This window comes from Peromyscus californicus, unplaced genomic scaffold (genome assembly GCF_007827085.1).
Source record: "Peromyscus californicus insignis strain IS unplaced genomic scaffold, ASM782708v3 Scaffold_20__1_contigs__length_68692818, whole genome shotgun sequence".
Lineage (NCBI taxonomy): Eukaryota > Metazoa > Chordata > Mammalia > Rodentia > Cricetidae > Peromyscus > Peromyscus californicus.
Window position 1 is genome coordinate 48488657 of NW_026294503.1, and position 23790 is coordinate 48512446.

General features: G+C 54.0%; 2 protein-coding genes across 4 annotated transcripts in view; one reads left to right on the forward strand and one right to left on the reverse strand.

Moving 5' to 3' along the window:
• Positions 1-22459, reverse strand: part of LOC128116166 (basic proline-rich protein-like) — a 30628-nt gene extending 8169 nt beyond the window's left edge. Inside the window, exons 1-3 of the mRNA XM_052747372.1 lie at positions 22341-22459; positions 10111-10868; positions 9882-9922 (exon numbers count right to left, since the gene is read on the reverse strand). Of these exons, the coding sequence (XP_052603332.1) occupies positions 9882-9922; positions 10111-10868; positions 22341-22459 (918 nt within the window). The remainder of the gene's footprint in view (positions 1-9881; positions 9923-10110; positions 10869-22340) is intronic.
• Mpped1 (metallophosphoesterase domain containing 1) overlaps positions 10483-23790 on the forward strand; it is a 78208-nt gene continuing 64900 nt past the window's right edge. Inside the window, exons 1-2 of one of the 3 annotated variants that reach the window (XM_052748496.1) lie at positions 10483-10603; positions 22332-22681. In XM_052748496.1, coding sequence (XP_052604456.1) covers positions 22458-22681 — 224 coding nt within the window. In that variant the 5' untranslated portion in view covers positions 10483-10603; positions 22332-22457. Of the gene's footprint in view, positions 10604-14923; positions 15326-16928; positions 19589-22331; positions 22682-23790 lie in introns of those variants that run through there. The other 2 variants (XM_052748497.1, XM_052748498.1) reach the window with 2 other exon arrangements.

The following is a 23790-nucleotide window of genomic DNA, read 5'->3' on the forward strand; positions in this document are numbered from 1 at the left end:
AGGTAGCCAGGCCTAGGGCCCCCAGATCCTGTGTTTTCTGTGTCTCCTGGTGATTGCCTTTCATCCCTGGGACTCTTAGTGCAAGGCCAGACACTGCTGTTAGTCACAGGACAGGGGACAGGCTGTGGTTTGCTGAGGATGGAGGGACAGTGGTTAGTGAGGCAGATGCCGAGATAAAGATGACCCAAAGGAGAGGACCTGGGGCTGGTAAGACTGCGAGTGGTGTGCGTGTATGTGTGTGTGTGTGTGTGTGTGTGTGTGTGTGTGTCCCCGGCTGGAGCAGGGTCATTCCACATCTCCAATAAGGCTACACTGCCTGTTCCAGTCTCTACCAGCTGCATCCCAGGCAGTCAGAAGCCACTGCAAGGGGTGTACCACCCTAACAGCACAGAGATCTAGAGACCCTGCTGCCCCCACATAATGTGAGTTTCACTTGTTAAAGACCAATGGAGCTGGCCAAGGCTCCGGGCTTGGTGGCAGGAGCTGGCAGACACTAGTACCTGGGTGCCCGCACCTTCCTGGTGCTGTGTGCATAGCAAACTCCAGCCCAGCCTCTGTTGACAATACAAACACCGGCTTTCCTGAGGGATGTTGCCCCATCCTGCCTGGCCTTCTGCAGTGTTATAAGGTATGAGTGGTGGGGGTCCATCGGCGTCTTCCACCTCCTGGGCCAGCGGGTGGTTGGTTGCTTTGAACATGAGCTCTAGATTGGCTGTGCGGCACCAATGGCTGTAGCCAGAGAGAAGAAGATGCTGGACATGGTGACAGAGGATGACAGGTGGGCACAGACAGTGCAGCCCTGTGGACCGCCCGAAGCTTCTGTGTGGTTTACACACAGAGCAGAGGCCGTGGTGCTGGCCAATGGAGGAGGCGGGAGGTAGATGTGGGGTCAAAGTTAGAGGAACTTTAGGGATCCTGGAGGTCTGTCCTGCTGTCCTGATGGAGTGTGAGTTCCTGTCTGTCTGTCCTCTCCACACAGATGCTGGATAAGGCTAGATATGAGCTGGTTATTTGCCTCCCTTGCTTGTCTTCAGGCTAACCTGACTGGTTCCTTCTGGTCAGTCACTTAGGATCATCCCCGTGGATGGGTATCTACGTACAGCCCATTCACAGATTCCAGAGCGGGGCCCAGACTCAAAGGTTCAGACTTATCCAAGGTCAAACAAGCATGTCGGATGTAGCAGAGCCAGAATGTGGACCAGGGCCTGTCACACTCTAAAGCCGGACCAGGATGCAGACTCTGGGAAGCTGCAGTACTTGTGGGTCTGTTCCCAACTGAGGGCCAGCCTGCTGAGACTCCTTCCTCAGATCACTAGTATGTGCTTCAGCTGTCTCCTGGAGTCCAGTAGTTGATGCTGACCAGAGTGAACACCCATCCAGGATATCAGGGGCCTCATAGGAGCTTATTCCCAGCAGACGCCTCCTCATGAAGGATGTCAGCAGGCCCGGGCTCTGCCTGGCCTCACCAGGATGGTGATGATCTCAGTAGAGCAGGGGCTCAGCTGAGGCTCCTGAGGAAAGTCAGAGGCCCAAGAAGAGGGAGTGTAACCAGCTCCCCCCACCCCCCCCACAGTGGCTGTACCGCTCACAGCCAACATCCCAGGGCCAGGAGAAGAGAGGACCGGGGATCCACCACTGTCATGCCGAGTCTCCTCATTTTCCCACCCGAAATGGGGGGAACCCTTTTCTAGGGGCTCCTACTAACAAGGCAGCCCCCTTCCCAACACGGTTCAGACACTGGCCCAAGAAGACACGGGATCTTTGTTCTCAACACAACAGAAAATCACAACGTGGTAAGCAGGGCTAGAAGGACGCACCCACTCAGGATGTCTCTCCTCGTCTCCATTCCCCAGATCCTCTTCTGTGGATACTTCCTGGTGGTCCTGCTGACCTGTAACCTGCTCTCCAGAGTCACCACACCACTGTACATGCCAGTCACCTCCAAGTTCTTTGCCAAAGCTCGAGTCTCTTCCCGGAGACTTCAGACTTCATTCTCAGTTGCGGTTCCCTTTTCCTAGATGACCATATTTTACGTCAAGTTGACAAAACAAAAACAAAAACAAAACAAAGACTAACCAATGCAATAGTTGGTCCAGGCTGGACGTGTAACCTAAGCACAGTCCCCTGGGATTCTCTCCAGCAAATGTGAAGCCGGACGTCAGTGGGTACTGACAACTTTCTCTTTGACACGCTTTCCTTAACTTGTTGCCCTCCCAGATGGCGGCTTCTTTCTGTAGGATTCTCCAGCGTGGCTCCGTTTCTGGTTGTAAGTTTTCCTCTGTTCTGTGACAGTAGCCCTGGACAGCCCCCTCCAACAGACTCCGTGTGGCTGCCCCCCTCCCCCACAGGCTGCCCATCCTGGTGCTGTCTATCCTGGCACTGACCGACCGTGTTCCACCATCACACCCTAAAGTGGCAGACAGTGAGGAGCCTTGCCAAATGCCTGTGGGGCTGCAGACAGGGCACTCAGCCGCCTGCCTCCTTCCAAGGGCCTCAGTTGCTTTCTTATGGGGAAATGGGGAAGGAAGGGTCTGGAAAGGGCTAGGGACTCACTATCACCTCCTCCTGCCCATCATCAGCCTGGCCAGAAAGAATCAGAATCCATTCAGCAGAGGAAGAGGTGAAAACTCAGAGACAGAGGGGCTGGCTGAGGGGACCCTGGAGCCTAGGCTAGTCTCTTTTCCTTGTCCTACTGACATAGCTGTGGGACAGTTTCAAGGTCACTGGAGTCTCTGTGGATCAGATGCTCTCCTGCCCAGCCCTCAGCTGCTTCTAGGGGTCAAAGTCAGAATAGGGGGTACCAGGAATCGAAACAGCCATTCAGAAGAGCCACCAGTACAAGAAGCCGGAGGACAATGGACCAAGTAGAACCAAGGACACCCCATTCTTGTCTCTGACTGTCCTTAGCTGTTGAGTGCCCACCTGGGGGTGACGACTGGTAGGGGAACCTCTCTGGATGCTGTACCACCTGTGCATCTAGACTGTGGACAGGGCACACTCACAGCGGGAGCTACCCTGTCTGACTCCCTGCGCGTTCCCCTGCTCACTCCACTACAGCATCTCAGCCAGTTCTCAAGTCTGCTTTGTTGAGTCCCTGGGTTTCTACCCAGCCCCTTCTGCAGACATATACCCAGGGCTGGGAGGGAGCCTGCTCTGCGGGATCAGAACCACAGAGTGGCCAGAGGTGGGTCTGTGCCAGGCTGCTGCTGCTGTTCCTGCTGGCTGCCTTGGGGTGGGGACAGTGGCTGATGGCTTGGCAGGTAGCTCTCAGGAGGTGGGATCCCAGCTGGTGGCTGGGCGATGGGAACAGCAGGAGGGCCGTTTGGGAAGGAGAGCAAAACACCAGGGTACTAGACTCCCAGAAGTGACCGAGGAGATTGGGGAAGGGAGTGTGTGTGGCCCCTGGGGACCCCATAGAAGGTGTGAGTATAGGATTTGGAGTCTACCTCATGGTGAGCCCTGGCTTGTCACTAGATCTCCCTGAGCCTCAGTTTCCATACCTGTATAGTTGAAGTAAGTGCCTTGAAGTCCATGGGCAAGTCTCTGGAGAAGCCCCATTGGATAGGTAAGCCCCGTCCCCAGGCTCCCCTGGATATGATAAACTGTGTGGTAGACACTGAGGTGGGGTCTGGAGCAGGAGTTTCAGGCCTGGTCTGGGCACAGCTGCTGTCTACCCAAAGTGGGTCAGCTCCATATTTCTGTGCCCAGAGGTTGTCAAAAAGTCCTTCCAGCCAAGTGTTCTGGTATTCTGGGCCAGCTTTGAGTCTGATCCAGCGGAGCCTGAGCAGAGGGAGGTGTAGAATGATTAGATTGTGCTAGAGAGCCGTGGCCTTGTCAGAGTGCCAAGTGGACCTCGTGTCCAGGGCTAACCCCATATAGTGGCTGCCTAGAGTCCGGGGCAGGAATTATGATGTTGCCCTTGGTTTAACAGGAGAGATTACAGGGATCGATTGGTGATGTCTGCTGTGGACACCCAGTTTTTTGTTTGTTTCTCTTCCCCCCTCCCTCCCCCCTCCTTTCATCTTCCTCCCACTCCAGTGCTGGGAGACGGACCCCAGGCAAACACTGAACACCGCCACAGCCCTGGTCCCTGCACCAGGGCTTCTCTCAGGCCCTGCCTTGCTCCATCCCTCTGTTACAGGAAGAAGCAGACAGCCATAAGCCAGGAGACACAGTGGCTCTAGCACTGTGTCCCAGGAGTGACCAAGGGGTTTGGGGAAGGGTGTGTGTGGTCCATGGGGAATCCATAGAAGGTGCTGGCACAGGACTTGGAGGCTGCTACCCAAGATGTAGTAGGAGGATAGCCTTGGGTAAGTCCATCCTCCCAGTGGTCAGCGAGGCTGACCCACTGGAGAGCGTTGGGAGCTGAGTGTCTCATCCATGTGGTACACAAACCCCGTTTCTTTCCCCTCAGCTTCCCACAGAGCCGCCGCAGCAGGGGAATACGGGGTGGGATGGGAGGTTATAGGGTTCTCCATGCACCCCATTTAACCCTGTCACTCAAACCTCGGACCTCACTCATGATTCTCATCTGTAAGATTGGGATTATCTGTGTGAATTAGAGCCGGGGGTGATATCAGGGTCTTTGAGGAAACACATTTTAGCCCTATCCCAATGTCTCAACTCAGAACAGAGGGTTTCTACCCTACACTTCTTTCTCTAACTGTGCCTCAGTTTCCCTTATTTGTGTAATGGAACTTAACGTGGCACTGGAGTGCAAGAGCCAACACCCTCCCCCCCATTTCTGATGATTCAGATCCAAATACGCCTCTAGGAAACATTCAAACTAGAGTGTGGGTGTCTGCTACATGCCAGCTTGACACACAAAGGCCTGTTCTTGGTCTCAGCCAGCTAACGGATTGACAGCAGGTATCTCTCACTGGAGAAGACACAGATAAAGGGCGTGTGGCCAGGCTAGTGAGGGGCAGCTGTGGGGTGACTGGAGGGGCCTGGGAGTGAACAGGCTCAGGAAGGTCCCAGAACAGCATTGCAGCCTGGGCGGGGGTATGGGTACCAGGGGGAGGAGTCTGAGGCAGGTGGGTCCTGCAGGAGTGCAGAGGCATAGGCCTCCTTTCCCAAGAAGGGAACCCGAGGCTCAGCTAGACTTCTCTAGCCTCTTGGGTCTCCCTAGCTTTCTGGTACCTCTCCTAGATTAGTGGACCCTCCACTAATCAGCTCTTCTTTTTTACCTTTCTCATTCTGGGTCAGTGACTGCCCAGTAGACTCTATTTCACAATTCAGACACCTCCAAAAGTAAGGTGGTTACTGGGGGTGGTGGTGGCTGTAAGCATCTTGGGGAGTTTCAAACTCACTATGTACCTGCTGGGTAGAGGGAATGGAACTAGAGATCCAACGGGGCTAGCACAGGGCTACGGCCTCAGGGTGGGCTGGCCAGCCCTGCAGGCTCCCTGGGGGCCCTCCCTGCTCTGTGCATGTGGCAGACAGAGAGCTTGAGGCAGCTCCGAATCCCTGTCTAGCATAGTTGGCACAGCCTATGAGGCAAGCCTCGCATTACAGGTGAGGCAACAGGCCGAGCGCCTGGCTCAGGACCCAGAGGCATGCCCAAGCCCGTCTGACACCTCGGGCAGGGTTGTCTCCAGCTGGTTACATTGCCTACCCCAGAAGGGAGGTAAAAAGGGACTTCTGGTAGGAGAGGGTGGGGCAGGGCTGTGTAGCACAGGCATTGGCTCCCGGGTATTCCTGGCGGCTGGCACTGCTGGATGCCAGGCCTGCCCAGATGCCCTCTTGGCTCCCAGTCCCACTCAAGTCTCACAGGCTCAGGCAGAGTTGATGCAACCTCCTGGAGGCTCAAGAGGGTTTTCTGGCCTAAATTATTTATCCTTCATATAGGATTTAGTCTTGAACACAATGGGGGATACTGAGGTCCTGTGTGTGTGTGTGTGTGTGTGTGTGTGTGTGTGTGTGTGTGTGTATGTATGTACGCTCACTACTGGATAGGGAACAAGTAGACAGATGCACAGGAGCCAAGGGATGACCAGGAGGCCCCTGCCCCCACTCGCCCCGTTCTGTGACCCACGGACAAAGATGTTGAACACTGAGCACCTCAGCCCTGACCACTTGACCTGTGTCTTCTCCTTCAGTCTTCTTACCTGTTCCATTGACTCAGCATGGCGTGGAGAGCAGTAGTGTCTGGAGCCGGGGTGCTATGAGGTCCACGGGCTGCCCAAAGCCCCTCCCCCTGGCTCAGCATCTTCTTCCAGAAAGAGGGTCAGGGGGGTCACATGAGGTGCGGCCAGCCATGTGTGACTGGGGACACTTAGTTCTACTGCTGGAGCCTGCGGGTGCTCACAGCCCTCTCCCAGAACGGCCCTAGGATCATTGGATCCCTTGTGCCTCTCTGGAAAGACTGGCTCAAGAGCTGCCCCACCCAGGATGACTCCAGTGTCACCGTCAGCCCTGCTAGATCTCTCCCCCTCTCCCTCTCTCTCCCTCTCTCTCCCTCTCTCTCTCTCTCTCTCTCTCTCTCTCTCTCTCTCTCTCTCTCTCTCTCTCTCTCCCCCTCCCTTTCCTGGCCTATGGCACCGGGCACTCTGCAATTTCTTCTCTGTGTTTCCCCAGCCAGCGTCCCTCCCTGGTCAACAGGGTGTAGCAGTCACTTAGTTTCAAAGCTTCACCCCATCCAGGGCTTGGTGTTCAACGGCAGCATGGGGCCACTGTCCCTCCAGGTCGGTGTCTTTGCCAGGCCTGTAGGTTGGGACTATGGTTGATCTTGAGTCCTGGCCTGCTCTGGGTTGCTCTCCCTTTTCAGAAATGGCCACTGATGCCTTGGGCGCTGACATGTGGTAGGGGCTGGCCCGGCTTCAGATTCTGGTTTCCTTTTGATTTCCAGGAGGGAGGGGGTGTGTGTGTGTGTGTGTGTGTGTGTGTGTGTGTGTGTGTGTGTGTGTAGGAGACAAATCAGAGAAGCCTTTGGGGTGAGAGTGGGCCTGGCCAGGACCCTGGACAGCTCAGCTGAGCCCCACAGAGCCTGCCTGGGATGGTGGGGGCTTTAAAAATGTTGGAAGGAGTTGCCCGGCACCAGGCTGGGGGCAGAATGAGCAGAAGGGACGGTGGAAGGTAACTGTAGTGTGAGGGTTGGCCCCACATCCCAACTTTAGACTAGCTGGACAGGTTTTGAAACCTTCGGAGTACCCCCCTGCCCCATAGTTTTTAGTCCATCAGCTGAAGCTTCCTCCCCTTTGTGGGGAGGCTACCCCTTGCTTGGATCCATGCCAGACTGTTGTAAAAATAAGTCAGCAAGAAGACAGCTGAGAAAATTCTTTAGCAGCCACCACAGAGGGTCCGAGGACAGGAGCACTAACGCTCAAAACCATCTACCAGTGACTTGTAAATGGTAACTCAGAGGGCACCAGTGGCCAGGACCCATCTCCTTGGGAGCCATTGGACCTGGCATTTTAGTCTCTGTAGATAACAGGGGTGGTTTCCCTGCCCAGACACACCTACATCTGGTTCCCACCCAGATTTTCATGGGTCACATGAGGTTAGTACTATGGTATTGAGGGGGCTTCTGTGGCCTGATAGAATCCTACATCTATCTATCTATCTATCTATCTATCTATCTATCTATCTATCTATCTATCTATCTATCTATTTCTCCTCTCTCTCTCTCTCTCTCTCTCTCTCTCTCTCTCTCTCTCTCTCTGTGTGTGTGTGTGTGTGTGTGCATTCAGAGGACAGAGGATGACTGTGGTAGTCGATTCTCTCGTTATGTCCACCATGTGGGTCCTGAGGATCGAACTCAGGTCCTCGGGCTTAGCAGCAAGCACCTTTCCTAGCTGAGACATCTCACTGGCTCACCATGAAATTCTAGCTAGAGATGGATGCAGAGAGCTCCCAAGGTCCTTTCCCCACACGGCGTCATGCTCTCCGTTACACCCTTTTCTCCTCAAGATGAGGAAATGGAGATTTAGACAAACACCAGAATGCCCAAGGTTCCGGACACGTTAGTGAAAAGCTGAGGTTAGAATTCAGATCCCCAGACTTGGTACCTAAAACTGTGACTGTGCTAGGTGCCAGCTGCACTGCCTTGAGGGGGAGGCCACTGATCAACTGTACAGAAGGAGAGATCAAAGTTCTGAGTCACGGCCCTAAGGGACAGAGCAGGAATCTGAGCTTGTGTTCAAGCCAAGGTTCAGGAGTTGGGGAGTGTTCACTGTACAGTGAACTTGGAGGTGAGCAGGATCCATAGCTAGGGGTACCCTTTCCTTCTTAGCCTCTGGATATGGAGGAAGGTCTGAGATGAGGCCTGTGCCATTGAGGTGACCCTTTCCAGGGCGGCTATGTCAGGATCCAGATAGACAGACCTAGGCTAGCAGGGAGAGACTGGCGGTGTCTAAGTGGGGCAGAGAATCCACCTTCTTGCCCTCTCCCTGGGTCTCCAGCACACAGTAGGCACCCAGGAAATGCCTCCCATCAGAACAAGCATCCCTGGCTGGTTCAGTAGTGAGGATCGGGTGGTGTTTCCATCACTCTTCATGAACAAGACCACTGTGTTAGTAAATTTTCCCTTACACAGAATGTCTGCTGTCTGCCCAGATGGGCTGTTCATTTAGGAGCGGGTCTGTCCTGCCCACCCCACGTTCCCCATTCCCTCATCTTTCAGAGCCATTCACTGACATTGAGTGGGCTACAGACCCTGTAGATGCAGCATCAGGTTCTGGGGCCTGACCTCTGGAGGTACTGCCTGGACCAGGAGAGGAGTAGGGGGTTAACTGAGGCAGGGTGTGTGGGTGGTACAGGTGATGACAGATCTTCGGTGGCGAGCTCATACTTGGTTCCGAACCACACGCCGAGTGCCAGGCATACGGTGGATACTCAATAGATGCACGGTAAGAGACGATAATCTGGGAGCTGAGCTCTGGCGGAACCCAGCCTTTGGAGGACAACAGTCACAAGACGCCCAGTGTCTCTCTCTCTCTGCTCTGCTCTTGTCCCCTAAAGGCCATGCCCAGCTGCAGTATTGTTCTTGGCAGGCGGCAGACAGAGTCTGCTGACATCCTGTGCCCCAACCTTCTCTCCCAGATAGGCAGAGCAGTTTTCTAAGGCACGGTGTGGTATTGCAGTCCTAGGAGGAAAGGGGCTCTTCAGAGTGTAGGAGTGAGAGGTGGGGACCCAGTGGGAGAACCTCTGTATCAGTTCCTCCCCCCCCCCCCCCAGCCTTTCCACACCCAGGCCCACGCCCTGTCTGCGATGCCAGAGTGAGCACTATTCAAAAATGCAAGCAAGGCAAGGCAAGGATCCCCAGCCATAACCTTCCATGGCTCCTGAAGAACTCCACGGGCTTAATTTATCCCAGAACCTGACCCTCCTTGGCGTTCTCTATCTTCTAACGCCACAGAGCCTCACCATCCCACCCTGGCTGGGATCCTGGCCTGCACCAGCCTCTATCTAGAAGGTTCTTTCCACCCTGGGCATGCTCTTATCCACTGCCGCATCTGCATCTCCACTTCCAGGAAGCCACCCAGGTAGCTGTCCCCTCCTCCCATGTGTCTCCCTCGGCCTCCCTCTTAAGACTGGGTTCTCCTTCAGAGCAGCCCCAGACCTCAAGTTCCCACAGAGGTGTCCTTGGGGTCTGATGCTAACCATCTGAGAGAGCTGGGTCAGACGAGATGGGCAAGTCGGACGCACAGGCATTGGTTAAGGGGAGTTGGAGGAGCCTCCCTCCTAACTTCCATTATGGGGGAAGGCCCAGGCCAGAGTGGTTCCTGTTTCCTGACCACGCTAGGCCCCTGGGAGGCAGAGGCAAAGAGACCCAGAGGTCTGTCCAGCTTGGGAAGTTTGAGAGGCTGAGGACCCCTGACCCCTGACCAGGGCCTCCCTGAAACCTAGTGCTGGATCCTCTGCCTCCTTGACTGGCTTACCTGCGGTCTCAGGGTTTCTGGGTGAGGCCACTGCAGGCCACCTAGAAGGCCAGAGGTGGGAGACCGGGAGACATAGGGACTCAGCTGGAGGACCCAGGCCTGATCCAGTGTGTGTGTGGAAAGAGGGGGTGTGTGTCTGTGTCTCTCCAGGGACAAGGCACCCCGGTGGTCCCAGGTTGGGGTCCTGGCTATGGAGCGGGTGCCCGGGCACCAGAAAAGAGCCACGCACGCCCCTGCACGCGGTGCCTAGCGTGGCGCGCGGCTCCGGAGGTGAGGGCGCCCCGCCCCGCTCCCCTCTCCCGGCGCTCGGCGGCCGGGGTTGGGGGCTGCGCGGAGAGGGCGCGGGGCGGCCCCTGAGCGGCGGGATGCGGGCTCCGGGCCCGGGAGGGCGCCGAGGCCCCAGGCGCGGCCGGGGTGGCCGGGACCCGGGCGGGAGGGCGCGCGGGGCCGGGGCCCGAGGCCGCGATCGCGCTCCTGCGGGGCCCGTGCGCGCGGGCGGAGCGGCGCGGCGGCGCGCGGGGCCGGGGCGGCGCGGAGCCGGGCGGGGGAGGGGGCGCGGGGAGCCCCCCGCCCCGCGAAGGAGGAGTCTGGCTCCCACTCGCAGCCTCGGCCGCGCGGCGCAGAGGCCCCCGCCCCTGCGCGCCGCCCTCGCGGGAGCCGGGCCCCCGCCGCCCTCCGCGCGCGCTGCTGCTCGCGGCCGCCGAAGAGGAGCCCGGGGCCAGGTAGGACCCGGCCGGGCCGGGAGTGCGCACGGGCCGGGTGCGGGCGGCGGGCCGGAGGGGGCGCGGCCGGGGACCCCGTCCCCGCATCCGGGCGGCCCGTGGCGCCCTCAAAGTTACTTTGGCCGCCTCTGCCTTACCCGGGGCGCGCGGCCCGGGTCGTCCACCGCCGCTGCGCAGCCCGCGGGGCCGGTGCGGGCGGGAGGGGGCTTGGCCAGGCCGTGCGGTCAGCGAAACTTTTCCCAGGCTGGCCGGCTGCCGCTGCCTGCTGTTGGAGTAACCGGTGGAAGGAGAGGGCTGGTGGGGTGCAAGTGATGATGAGGGTGATAACAATAGCCACCCCGGGCTGTGGAGAGCCTACTGTGTGCAGCCAGCCTCTGCTGACACTTGGAGAAGGGGGGTGAGGAGGGGGGCCGAGGGCGGTCAAGTGGCTACTTTTGCTGGGTATTGCTGGGAACTTCACTAACACCCATCTGTCGTCCATCCATCCATCCATCCATCATCTCTCCATCATTCTTCCTTCACTCATTCAACACACTTAACTGTTCTTTGCTGTGTCCCTTCAGGGGATTCGGTGACTAACCAGATAGCACCCAGTCCTCCAGGACAGTATTCCATGGACTGTCCGAGCTGAAAGCCTCTTGTGTGTTTATTTTGGGACATGCTACCAGACAGATTAGGCAGGGGCAGGGGAGCGCTGTTGGGTGAAAGAACCCCGGAGGCCAGTCTTAGGGATTGGAGACCCTCCATCTTCTACCCCCTCCCAACCCTTTGGGTCCAGGCTCAGTGGTTCCTTGGGGTCAGGGCACACCACACTGGAACTGGATGCCATCCCTGTCCAGCTAGCCTGGCATGGATGTTTCTTCCTCACTATTGGGCTGTCCTCTCTCCCCCGGCATCCTTCCAGAAGTGCACCCCCCCTTCCACTTCTTCCCCTGAATGGCTAGGAGGAGAACGAACTGTTAACAATTATAAAATTAAACCCGGGGAAACAAAAGTGAGGCACCATTGAATGATTGGGCTGCTTGCCGGGTATGAATGGTAGTGGCAGACTTGCTAGCAGGGATCAGCTACATTGGTGGGCTGTTGGGGCACTCAGGCACTAACCATGTTAACACCCCAACTGGCCTTGGCCAAAGGAAAATTAAGACAACTTCACTAGTATTTGACACAGGACTAAAAATGCCGTGGGGGGAGGCTGGACAGGTTTTTGGGGTGACTGCTCCATCTCAGCTAGAAGCCAAGGCATTAGGAGACCATCTGGGGAGGGTACCGAGGCAGGGGAGAGCACCAGGCTTTGGAGCCGGTGGTGACAGGGAGGCGTCTGGAGCAAGGCGCGTCTGCAGGGTACTGATCTGTGGGAGCATGCATACTAATCTCTGTACCGCCCGTCTCCCTGCAAATTGGCTTTCCAAGTGGCAGCCCCTCAACACTTATAAAATCTCCTTTTGCTCAAGATGGATTTCAGTGAAATGGTTGCATCTCTCCCAGTTTCCCCGAGAGCTGGAGCAGTGTTAATTGGCTGATGGCCGCTCAAAAGACAAGATATTTAGTCTTGAGAGGCTAATCGTGCGCTTGGAAACGGTGCTGAGTAGGGCTGCCTCCTGATTTACTGCTAAGCTTGAGGAATTTGGGAAGACTTGGGGTGAATTAGATGAGGGTAGGTTCTGGGTAGGATGTGTGAGATGATGTGTCTAAGATGTAAGGACTGTGTGGTGTGCCTAGAACCATTCACACTTACCCAGGCTAATGTCCTGAATTTAGGGACTATTGGACCGGGTCTAGGCTTAGATAGAAGATGATGGTAATTGGGGGGTATTTCTAGTAGGGCCTAGGTTGTTGTATCAGGAGGACACAGTGAGACCCATGGAACCACACTCAAGCAAAGCGGCATTATCAAAATGCCCGGTCTACCCACGGGGCTGCTAAATCTTCATCCATCCAAAGTGAATTCATTAATTCTCTCTTGAACTTGCTACCTGCCCACCCAGGCAGTGGTGGCTGGTTGTCTGTTCATCACTCGCAGGACCCACAGCTCCCCGTGCTGTCTGAAGAATTAGGGATGAAAGGTAGATTTCACTGAAGGAGCACATGGAAGAGGGGAGGGGGGTGAGCTCGGCATACTCTGCAGGTTCTGGACCTATGGAAAGAAGGAAATCATTGCCAAACTGTGGTGAGCTTTTAATCTTTCCAAATGCCTTCACTCTTCTAATCTCGGGCCTGTGAGTGATCATGAATAGCGGGGCAGAGGAAATGAATGGGCCAGGCAAGATTTCCAACAAGTAAATATGACACACAGAAAAACATGCAATTAGTGGAGGTTAGTGAATGCCTTTCAAGTCTTCAGAGCTGCAGTTAAGGGTGGAGTTTTCTCCCTTATCCCGGAACTGTCTGTCAAAATCCTTGAAGTGATAACATGACACGTCTCTCCCATTAACCCTCCCTCACCAGAACAAAAAAGAGTCCTTTGCATGTGGCCGCCCTTCTGCACGCTCTTGTTCCTGGGGTTCTTTCCAGTCAACCTTTGTCTGCACCTCAGAAGAGAAGGGGCCTGAGGCCCTGGCTCTTCTGGGGGCTGAGGCCTAGAAATGGGTTCCCAGACCTGTCCTGATCCACAGAGCGAAGTCGCTGGCCCCTCAGGTGAGAGGCAGGCTTGCTCGTGGGGACTCCTTTCTGCTCCAGTGCTGTGCCCTCTGTGACTAGATACATCTGACACCCAGGGTCCAGGGAGAAAGGCAGGTAAAGGTGGCCCTTTCTGAAGCAAAGATCGTTGAGCATGGGCTGTGCCGGGCATGGAGAAAGCAGTCCACTGCAGCCCGGTGCCTGATGTGCGGCTGTCCACATCTCACCACATCACCCGTTAGCATCGCCCAGAGACTCCCACTGACATTGTTCAGGTTGGGTCTGAAGAGGAGACCAAGAAGTGACAAGCCAAAGCAACTCCCAGGGAAAGAAAGAAAAATAAATAATCAGAAAGCAAGCCCCTCTCTGGAGGTGGCATGGGGCAGAAGCATTTCCAGATTCATTCAGCTCACTTTAGCACTCTCGGTGACCTGGCTGGCCAGTATGTTGCCGACACAAATGATTTTCTTTATTTCAATTTTTCTCCCCCAATGAAAGTAAGCTTAATTACGCTCTGTTTCTATTTTAAACACATGTGGGGCAATCGAAATTTCATCAACCCCCCCCCAAAAAAACCTTAATAAACCAAGATTATGTGTGTTAGTTTAGAACTCAGATAGTGACTTGAGGTAGTTGTGGGTTTCTCTGTGAATTTCTGTTCCATCAACTTGGCCAGTATGTTGTCAGAATGTGATCATTCATGATATACAGAAGCAGTTTCTCCTCCTCCTCCTCCTTTCCTCCTCCTTCTTCTTCTTTTTTAATCTCCTTTCTGGTGGATTGTGATCTCATGCAGCCAGGCCATTGTAGCTTCCTATGCACACCACCCGATGGACACCTGCAAGATTACCCGCCTAGTGCAGCCTCCCCGTTTGCTTCGCCTCCTTCCAAGAGGCCTTGTGGCTCTGCGTTGATGGACTCGGAGGGACTTTCAGCGTCACCATGCTCGTTCTGTCGCTTTGAGGAGAAAATGATGTCTGCTTCCCATTTCCGACAGGCACATCCCTTCCCTTCCCCTCCACTTCATCTCCTTGTGTTTCCCGTACCCAGCTGCAGCCTGCAAAGCTGCATAATACACCGCACTGGCGGCCACTTGAGAAATGCAAGCCCTTCCCTCATGGTGCCTGTTCCTTCCTTTGTAACGAAGTGCGTTTTGGACACTTGGCGTCCGTGGAAAAGGCCAGCGTGCCCTCCCCTACCACACCCACCCCTGGTTTCCTGTGTTTGTCGGGGTAGGAAGTGGGGAATGGAGTTTGGCTTTTTTAGGTTTGTCATTTGGGCACGTTAGTTAATTGATCACACTTTAGAAGTTTAATCCTTAATTACAAATTCCTGAATGAGCACAGAAAGTTAGACCTGAGCTTGTCTCTGAAACAGCCCCCCCCCTTCTCCCCGAGACTCCAACATGGAACCCTGACAGTGCTGATGTGGTTATCCCTCAGAGGCATCTATCAAATCGATTTCTACAAGAGCCTCCCAGCCACAGTTATTTTCTTTGCAAATCGGATTTACATGTGAAGCCACCAAGACCCCCATGCCTCACCCCTACCCCAGCCATATAGGTCCCCAACACCCTCAAGTACTGAGTGTGAGTGGGCACGTGTGTGTGTGTGTGTGTGTGTGTGTGTGTGTGTGTGTGTGTGTGTGTGGTGATGAGACGCAGTGTTGGCTCTCACACACTTAACCCTTGCTTCCTTTTTTGTGTGTGGGAATGTCTGTGCGTGTGTTGGAGCCACATCTAAGCAGCTTCCGACTGCAGCCCTGCAGGTGCCCAGGCCTCCAAGCGTTCTGTTTTGAAAACCAGCACCCAGTACTTTGGGGAAGGAAAAAATGAAATGGGTCCTCTCGCTGTTATTTGCACGATTGTGGGTCTGCTAGATGATGTGGAAGTCTCGAGAATTGCAGTCACTTCTGGAGTGGAGCGCGGATTTTGTAGGCGTGTTTCTTTCTCTGCCTGGGCTGTGTGGCTTCCACCCATCTCAGGTCCCCATCTGTGCGATGGGAATGGAGACTGATCAGGATTCAGGGATGAACCCACCCAATCTCTGTCTTCAGTCAAGGGGATAAGTGAGCAGCCATTTGTGGCAGCCAGGACACGATCCAGTAAGTAGCGCTCGTGATGGTTCTGAAATAAAAGTACAGAATTGGAAAAAGGAAGTGTCACTGACTTGGGGGAGGGGCAGCTGAGGAATTAGAAAGGGGTATTTAAAATCGTGTAGTGCTACATTCAGCATGGGTCCAGCTAAAAGGTTTTTAAGTGGTAAATGCTTTAAAAAGTCGCTTGTGGTTGATCCTATCCTCTCTGGGGCTCAGGGTCTCACTTTCACTCCATCTGTGGATCTCTGCATCCACTCAGCTCCTCAGTGCATTCTGCCAGGATGTGGATGCCAGTTGCCCGCCAAAGTTTCTTGTCAATTGAGACCTACAGTGGATCCAGAGGAAGGCTGGACCCAGGCCCCACTATTGAAGGACCCTGAGAAGCTGGGTTTGATACTCCACTCTCCTCCACGGCCACGGAGCTGTTTCTTTTCCCTTTGAGTTCTTTTCTGTATTTTATTTTATTTTATTATTTTACTTTACGCCTTCTATGATAGTTTCCGTTCAGAACTAGTCAATTGTATATTTTTATGCTCAGACAAAATAGGAAAAATACAGCGGAAAGTGATTTTTTGAGCGTGTGTGGAGATGACGGCTTGAAAAAGAATCCTCTGCAAACCTCCATGCCTTCGTACTTAAAAATGTCTATTACGTTTTCAAATGTGTGTGTGTGTGTGTGTGTGTGTGTGTGTGTGTGTGTGAGAGAGAGAAAGAGAGAGAGAGAGAGAGAGAGAGAGAGAGAGAGAGAGAGAGAGAGAGAGAGAGAGGTCAGGGGACAGCCTGTGGGAGTCAGTTCTCTCCTTCCACCATGTGGTCTGGCGGATGGAGCACGGATCCTCAGATTCGGCTGCCGGTGCCTTTACTGGCCGAGCCATCACTTCAACCCCCTCAAGACTTTGCTGGCTAGTGTTATCCCCTGTGTTTTGACCTGTGGGGACCACACAGAGTATGTAGGATGCTTTTTTTCCCCCTGTGACATTTGCTACATTCTAACAAAAGCCAGCATCAGCAGTGTCTCCCCAGAGCTGGCTCTGTCTAGCTTTGCTCTGAGTCAGCACCCGATGTGATCATCTGCATGTTGGGCTGGCTGGTTGAGAGAGGCTCCAGTGCTCGGTGCTCGCCTGACCTCACAGTCCAGGTGTGTGGAGAGCAGTCAAGGGAAGATCGGCTTGGGATTCTGATAGCTACTGCAGCCCGGATGCCGGGTGTTTTCTCGTGCAGTCATGGATGGTTGCCCGAGTTCCAGGCACCGCAGTACTGTCCTCGCTTTGGTTTTTGTTAAAGGTGTCCCAGGAAGAGACACCTCGGTCTTTTTGAAGTGATTGTTTTTGATTTTGGTCAGAGGCAAACTTCGCCTTCCCAATCTGAACACTTCTGAGAGCCAGGTGGAGGTGGGTGGCCATGGCACAGGGCCAGCAGGCTGGAATCATCGCTGTCCAGGGTGCACAGACTTCGAGGGTAGAGATGGGTGCTCAAACCATGCAGTGAAATAAATGTAGCTCCAGGCAGTGCCAGCCCAACTGTCTGACATCTTCCGACTGGCTTCTGTTGTTAGATGACCTGCCATCTCCTCCGCTATTGATGCGCTGAGGATTTAGGGACCCTACTCAATCTCTCTCCTCCCTGGCCTTTGGGACATGCAGGTTGGCGAGCTTCACAGCTGGTTGGCGGCTTCTCCCAGGCCACCGACTCTTCGGCTTTGCTTATATGTGTGGGAGGCCCAGGGCATCTGCTGCTCCTGCTGGCTCTAGGGCCTTGAATACCAGGCAGGTTCTCTCCCACTGAGCTTATGTCCAGCTCTGCCACAAACCTGGGTCACTTGAGTCCCAGAGCTGGGTATGGCTTGAGGGGGACCAATAGGTATTAGACTGAGCAGTGCTCACCAGTGCTAGGAAAAAAAAGATCAAGGGATGTGTACTGAGTGTGCTCAGCTAGTGATGAGGTAGGACAGAAGGGTTCTGAGGGCCCTTGGGCTCCAGGCAGAGGAGAGGGTTTGTGACCATTTGAATATCTTGGCTGAATTCTCAAAAGTTCCCTGCAGAACTCTGGGCTTTATTGGAGTCATCTTACCTGAGCAGATGAGACACTTATTAAACACCTACTGTGTGTCGGAGCCTCAGTCACGTGAGGGAGATTTAGAATCTGCACATTTTCAAGAAAAGTCCAGATCTGGAGTAGTGAGTAGTGAAAGTTGCTTTTAAACATGGTCTGTCAGATGCAAAGGCTATGCATGCCCATCCATGCATCCACGCACCCATCCATCTGTCATTTATCCATTCACAGTTCATCCACACATCTGTCCACCTATCCACCCATCCACCCACCCATCTATCCATCCATCCATCCATCCATCCACACACATCCACACATCATTTCTGTATCCATGCATCCATTCATGTGTGCATCCATCTATCTGTCCATCTACGCATCCCTGCATCTATGCACACACCCATCTCTATATCCATTTATGATGCATGCATCCATCCATCCATGTATTCATGCATGCATCCATCCGTGTATATTCATGTATCCATCATCCATCATTCTATACTTTGTTTCTCATTTATCTCAGATACAAGACCAGGACCAGTATTGGGGGCTTTGATCAGGGAGGATCTGGGGGCAATGGGCGGAGGCTTTGATACAGCCTAGGGAGGCTTGGCAGAATATCACCTCTGAGGCCTTGAGCCAAGAAACAGGTGGTCCATGCCAGGGACGGAGTGGTGTGAGAATCTGCACACATGGAGGCTCCGTGCACATTCCTGATTGGGGTGGGGGAGCCCCAAGTGGCTGAGCTGGGCCTGAGGAGGGAAACTGGGCTGGTGCCCTTCTGGCGTGTCCAGATTTGCTGGCTTTCCTGGAGGGCAGCTGCTACTCCTAGGAGGTTGTGTGTTCCAGAGGGAGTGGGCAGACTGAGTTTTAAGCACCCCTGGAGGCTGGTGTGTTGTGGCTGTGGTGACAGAGTCCAGAACCAGCAGAAGGCTAGACAAAGCTAGGGGGCGGGGACTGAAATGGGACTTCTTCTCTGGGTGTCAACTTCTCATACAGTGGGCGTCTCAGCACAGCCTGCCCCTCCGTGTCTTGGTCAACACCATGGCTCCAGAGAAAGGCTGTCTTAGAAGAGGACAAGACTTAAGCTAGTCTCCCAGATGGAGGGAATGTGTCCACCAGCGCTGGACCAGGCAGGCCCAGAACCTTCAAACTCGACTTTCTTACTGAGGCTTCATGGACGGAGATTCCTCCTACCCTGTCTATAACTCCAAGTGGAGATGAGTAGGGATGCAGAAAGAGATTAAGTGATGTGCCCAACATCCCACAGGCCAGCATCACCTGAACTCATGCCCTGTGACCTCTTCACCCCAGAGGCCTGCTGGCAGACAGCCATGGGGACAGTAACAGGAGGGTCATCACTGATGCCCCTCTGCCTCAGGGCCTTTGAATTTGCTGTCCCCTCTACCTCGGCTCTCTTCGCCCAGGCCTGGGTGTGGCTAGGTCACTCCCTATCCTGTTAGGTGATGCGTATTTGGAAATGCGGTTCACGATCATCCAGTTTATGGAGTCCTCACTGCCTTCTATCTTGTTTCTAAGCTCTGTTTTCTTCCGGATGCTATTATGTATACGTTCTACCTCCCTTCCCAGCCCAATCTTTGGGGATAGGGACCTCTTTCTGTTTTCAGTGATTTTTTGTTTGTGCTTTTTTTTTGGGGGGGGGCACAGGGGACAGGGACAGAAAGCGGGATCTGAAATGTGTTTGTTGAACAAGGTGAATTCCTTCCTTCCTCTTTTCCTTCCTCCCTTCCTCTCCTTCCTCTCTTCCTCCTCCCTCCCTTTCTCCCTCTCCTCTTTCCTTCCTCTCTTCTTTCCTCCTTCCTTCCCCTCCCTCCCTTCCTCCCTCCCTCCCTCCCTCCTTCCTTCTTTCTTTCCTTCCTTCCTTTTACACTGCTTCTCTCTGTGGAGTAGTCCTGGCAGGACCCCCCTCCCCTAGGACCTGTGAACTGGTTCAAGGTCAACCCACTGGACAGGGACCCAGTACTCAAGTCAGTCAGTCACCCCACCATGCACACATGCTACTCCATTTTGGGGACCAGGTGTGAGCATTTCCCAGCTGAAAGCCGTTTTCCGGGGAAGCTACTCTCCCTCAGTGGACTGCGGAGCTGAATGCGGGTGTGCTGGCGGCGGCTGCTGCAACAGCCCCATAAACACGAAATGGAAGCTCAGAAGGAGGTCCCGGGTTCCTGGTTTCCTCGGTTTCTCTAGGCAGGACCTGTGGTGAGTCCTCTTTACGTGAAGTTCGGCACGGCACTGCAGGGCTGGCACCCGGGACTCCCTGCCTGCCTCCTCCCCCTGAATCTCTTGTTGCCAGTCAGCTTTCCCACTGAGGTGTCTCTGCTGGCACCTGCTTCCCTGGGGGGCAGTGTGTGTGTGAGGCCCTGGATGCCCCTCTGTCCAGGCTGGACCCAGTGTGTCTGGCACCCTGATGGGCTGCTGGCATGGGGCTGGCTAGGAAAGAGGACTGTGGCTCCTCAGGCTTGAACTGGGCTGTGCAGACACCATCCTCTGCCAGGTGTGTGCTGGGTGCTAGGAAAGGAGTCTAGCCAGACACTGTCCATCCGAGCATGCATCTGTCTGTCCGTCCATCCATGTTTTCAACATCTGTGAAGTTTTGTGATAGACCACCTGGGAGAGACTAAAGGAAGAAGAGTAATAGCTTGCATTTATTGAGCACTTGCTGTATACCCCCAGGGCTTGTGACAACCAGTGTACATGGGTGTCATCTTGTTTACTCTTCACAACTCGGAGGTGGGTGACCAGACTGCCCTTGGGAGTGCAGAGTACTTGTTCGTGGTCACAGCTGGTAGCGTTCAGGGATAAGTCGTGGGGACACTTGCTCTACCCTCAGCAATACCCGGGCTTCTCACAGGCCCCCAGCAGGAAGGTTCTTGTCCAAGGTCTTGTCTGCTCAGAGGTAAAGGGGGAGTGGTTGTCCCCACCTGGACAGGAGGACAGCGACTCAGACTGGGAGAGCAGGTTCGGGCCATGTGGTTTGGGCTGGTGTTTCATCTCTCACTGTGACTCAGGGTCAGATTCTACTTTACATTTCTCTCTCTCTCTCTCTCTCTCTCTCTCTCTCTCTCTTCATTTCTTTTCATTTTAACATCTTTAAAACTGGTTTATTTATTTATATTTTTATGTGCCTTGTTGTTTCTTACCTGCGTGTATATCTGTGTGAGGGTGTCAGATCCCCTGGAACTGGAGTTACAGACAGTTGTGAGCTGCCATGGGGATGCTGGGAATTGAACCCGGGTCTTTTGGAAGAGGAGACAGTGCTCTTAACCACCGAGCCACAAGGTGTTATATAGCCCAGGCTGGCCTCAAACTCAAATAATCTTGGACTCCTGACCACGTGTTCCCCTCTTCCTCTCAAGTGCTGGGCTTGCAGACACATCTCACCATCTCTGGTTCTCCTGTCTTTTTTTGAGGTGAGGTCTGAAACTCACAACAATCCTCCTGCCTCAGTCTCCTGAGACTACTGATGTACCCTACCTTGCCTGACAGAATTGTCCCTTTCTTTCCATGTTTTGAGAGGGAAAGAAATTATTGCTATTTTATTTTACCTTGTATGGGGATGATTGAGATTTTTTTTTAAGAATTAATAACCCATTTCTTCTTGCACGTAATTAAAATGTTCTCCAGTCTCTAATTTTTGTCATTTTACTAATCTAATTTGTTTTCTGAGTGTGTCGATTCCCCTTCTGAGCACAAAGCAAGGGGGATTTTTCTTCCTTTAATATGACTGGGATCCAAGTGTCCAGGAATCATTTCTCTTTGGTTAAATACAGTCCAAGCAGGGCCGTTGGAGGATCTTAAAAAGCACAATCCGAGAACAACAAGGCAAAAAAAAAAAATCTTCAAGTCACTGCCTGCTCACACAGTTATAAAATTATTGGAAGCAGCGATGAGGGAACCACGGTGTCAGTAACCAGGCCCAAGCCCCCCAGGACAGGGTGCTGCCGTACTGGCCCGGTCTGTGCCTCCAGGCTCCACACAGCGGGCTCAGATTCTGCTGCAGGGGAGGTTTTTGTTTTGTTTTTTTGTTTTGTTTTGTTTTTTTGTTTTTCGAGACAGGGTTTCTCTGTGTTGTTTTGGTTCCTGTCCTGGATCTCGCTCCATAGACCAGGCTGTGCAGGGGAGATAAATTAGTCCAGTTAAATTTACCTGTAAACTGCACCTTTCCACTGAAAGAGAAAGGAAAGAAAGAAAAACTACAGAATTTTCACTGTGTGATTAAGTGGGTTCTTGGATCCTGGGACCCTGAGGGGGACAGGGAGATGCACAGGAAGGGAGATCCTCTCCAGGTTTCTCCTGGGGCCACCACCCTGCCTCAGCAGAGGAGCTTCATGGCCACTTCTTGGAAAACCCCTTCTCCGGGTGCCTCCGAGAGATGTCTCGAGGCTAAACTGACGTTGAAGGAGGAATTTTCATCCCGTGCTGTCCCCACCTGCTCAGGCTTGCTGGGGTGTGGGTGTGGTCCTGCGGATGTGTTTGGGGGGTCTGTGGGGAGGAGGTGGAGTTGGGCAGGCATCCTTCCTGTTCCCCAAATCTGAAAAATAGAAATTTAACTTCCCTGTTGACAAAATACCAGCCATTGTCTCGTCTCCAGCTCAACTACTCTGTAGGCTCCGAGAATCTTGTTGGAGGGGGAAAAGAAATGTCTGAAGTATTTAAACATGTTGGACCATGCATGCATCCGTCCATGGCATCGCGAGTTTTTTCTTTTTTCCTCATGGTCTCCTCCCTCCCTTCGCTCTCCTTTTTTTTTTTTTTTAACCAAAGTATATTCATCAAACTGCTGAGTTGGAAAGATTTGTAATGAGTTTTTGAGCTGTGTGCGACTGTGTTTTTTCCCCCCTCTTCCCCCCACCCTTTCCCTCTTTCTAAATCTTCATCTGACATTAAATAAAACAAATCCCAAACAGATTAACTGTCGCATGGTTCTGCTCCGTCTCTTCAGTCTGTTTGCAGGTCTGGCGGGGGATCCGGCAGCAGCGGCAGCGGCGACGGCGAGGACGGAGGCGGCAGTGGTGGCGGCAGCGGCAGCGGCGGTAGTGGGAGATGCCCGGGTGGCCCACGGAGGTCCATGTGGCGCTCTAGGTGGGATGCTGGCATCCTGAAGGCCGAGGCCCTGGCCCTGCTCCCCTGTGGCCTGGGCATGGCGTTCTCTCAGTCACACGTGATGGCGGCGAGGCGGCACCAACATGGCAGGCTCATCATTGAGGTGGATGAGTACAGCTCCAACCCCACCCAGGCCTTCACCTTCTACAACATCAACCAGGGCCGCTTTCAGCCACCGCACGTGCAGATGTAAGTGCTGATGCCCGGGGGCCTGGAGGGGACAGGGAGGTGGGTGCCTCCTGGCTTCCGGTGCATCCCTCAGCGCGCACTCGAGGGGCTCGTGGACCCAAACCCGCGCTGTGCTCTTGCACTTGGGTTGAAGTTGGGAGGGACCTGAGGGAAGCCCCAGACTGATGGCCCCAGGGACCCACAGTGTGGCCCCTCGTCATGTTTGATTGGACTTGGCGAAGGCTTCAGAAGTGTTTGAAAATAAGACGGTTTTACAGAGAGATCCAAGATTTGACGATGGAACCACAAATTTTGCCACCCCAGGCTCGCTTGTTCTCGGGGGAATATCTAGGGCTGAATTTCAGCTGTGTCCAAGGATGTGGCTCCCAATTCCTAGTCTGACTTACTCCCTCGGGGAGACTGAGTCACAAATAGGGAGAAGGTCCTGCTGTAGGCCCAATAGGTTAGGACCCCATCCCGGTCCAGTCGGCTCCTCTCCCTTTGTTTGACCCCCATGCTTCTGAAGTGTTCTACGGAGGAGGTCTGGGGCTTCAGTTACCACCTCATCTCAGTTTCACACTCTGTGCTGGGTCAGGGTCACCTTGATCTCGCACAGAGGGGGAGGGACTGATGGCTCCCTGCTGACAGAACAAGGAAGTAGCAGCTCTGGCCAGCGTGACCCTGTGCTGTGGGGTTGCTAGAAGCCCCTCTCAAGAATGTTAGATTACCCCTGGGGGTGCAGACACTGAGCTTCCTCTAGGGGCTGGAGCCCTGCTTCTGAGTAGTGAGTAGGTTCAAGAGGTCCCGGCAGCTGTTACTCGGGGACAAAGTACAATGGATGAATTGCTCAAATCCCAGCGTGACCGGGTAGTGGAGTGGTGTGTAGCCACTCCGTCCACTCCGTCCGGTGTGGTTTCCTTCAACCCCACATTCTGTTCAACGATGCGCTGAGGAGATAATTCATTGGGAGCAGGGCATCGAAGGTGGCCGTCGTATGGTCTGGAGGGGCAATTCCAACGTGGGAATGCCTATTTTCCCAGCAGCACTTGCTCGAACAATGCTCCTTCCTGTGGAGGCTTCAGTTCACATGGTCAGAAGGTGTAGTTTTTGGTGGATTTCTAGCCCAGTAC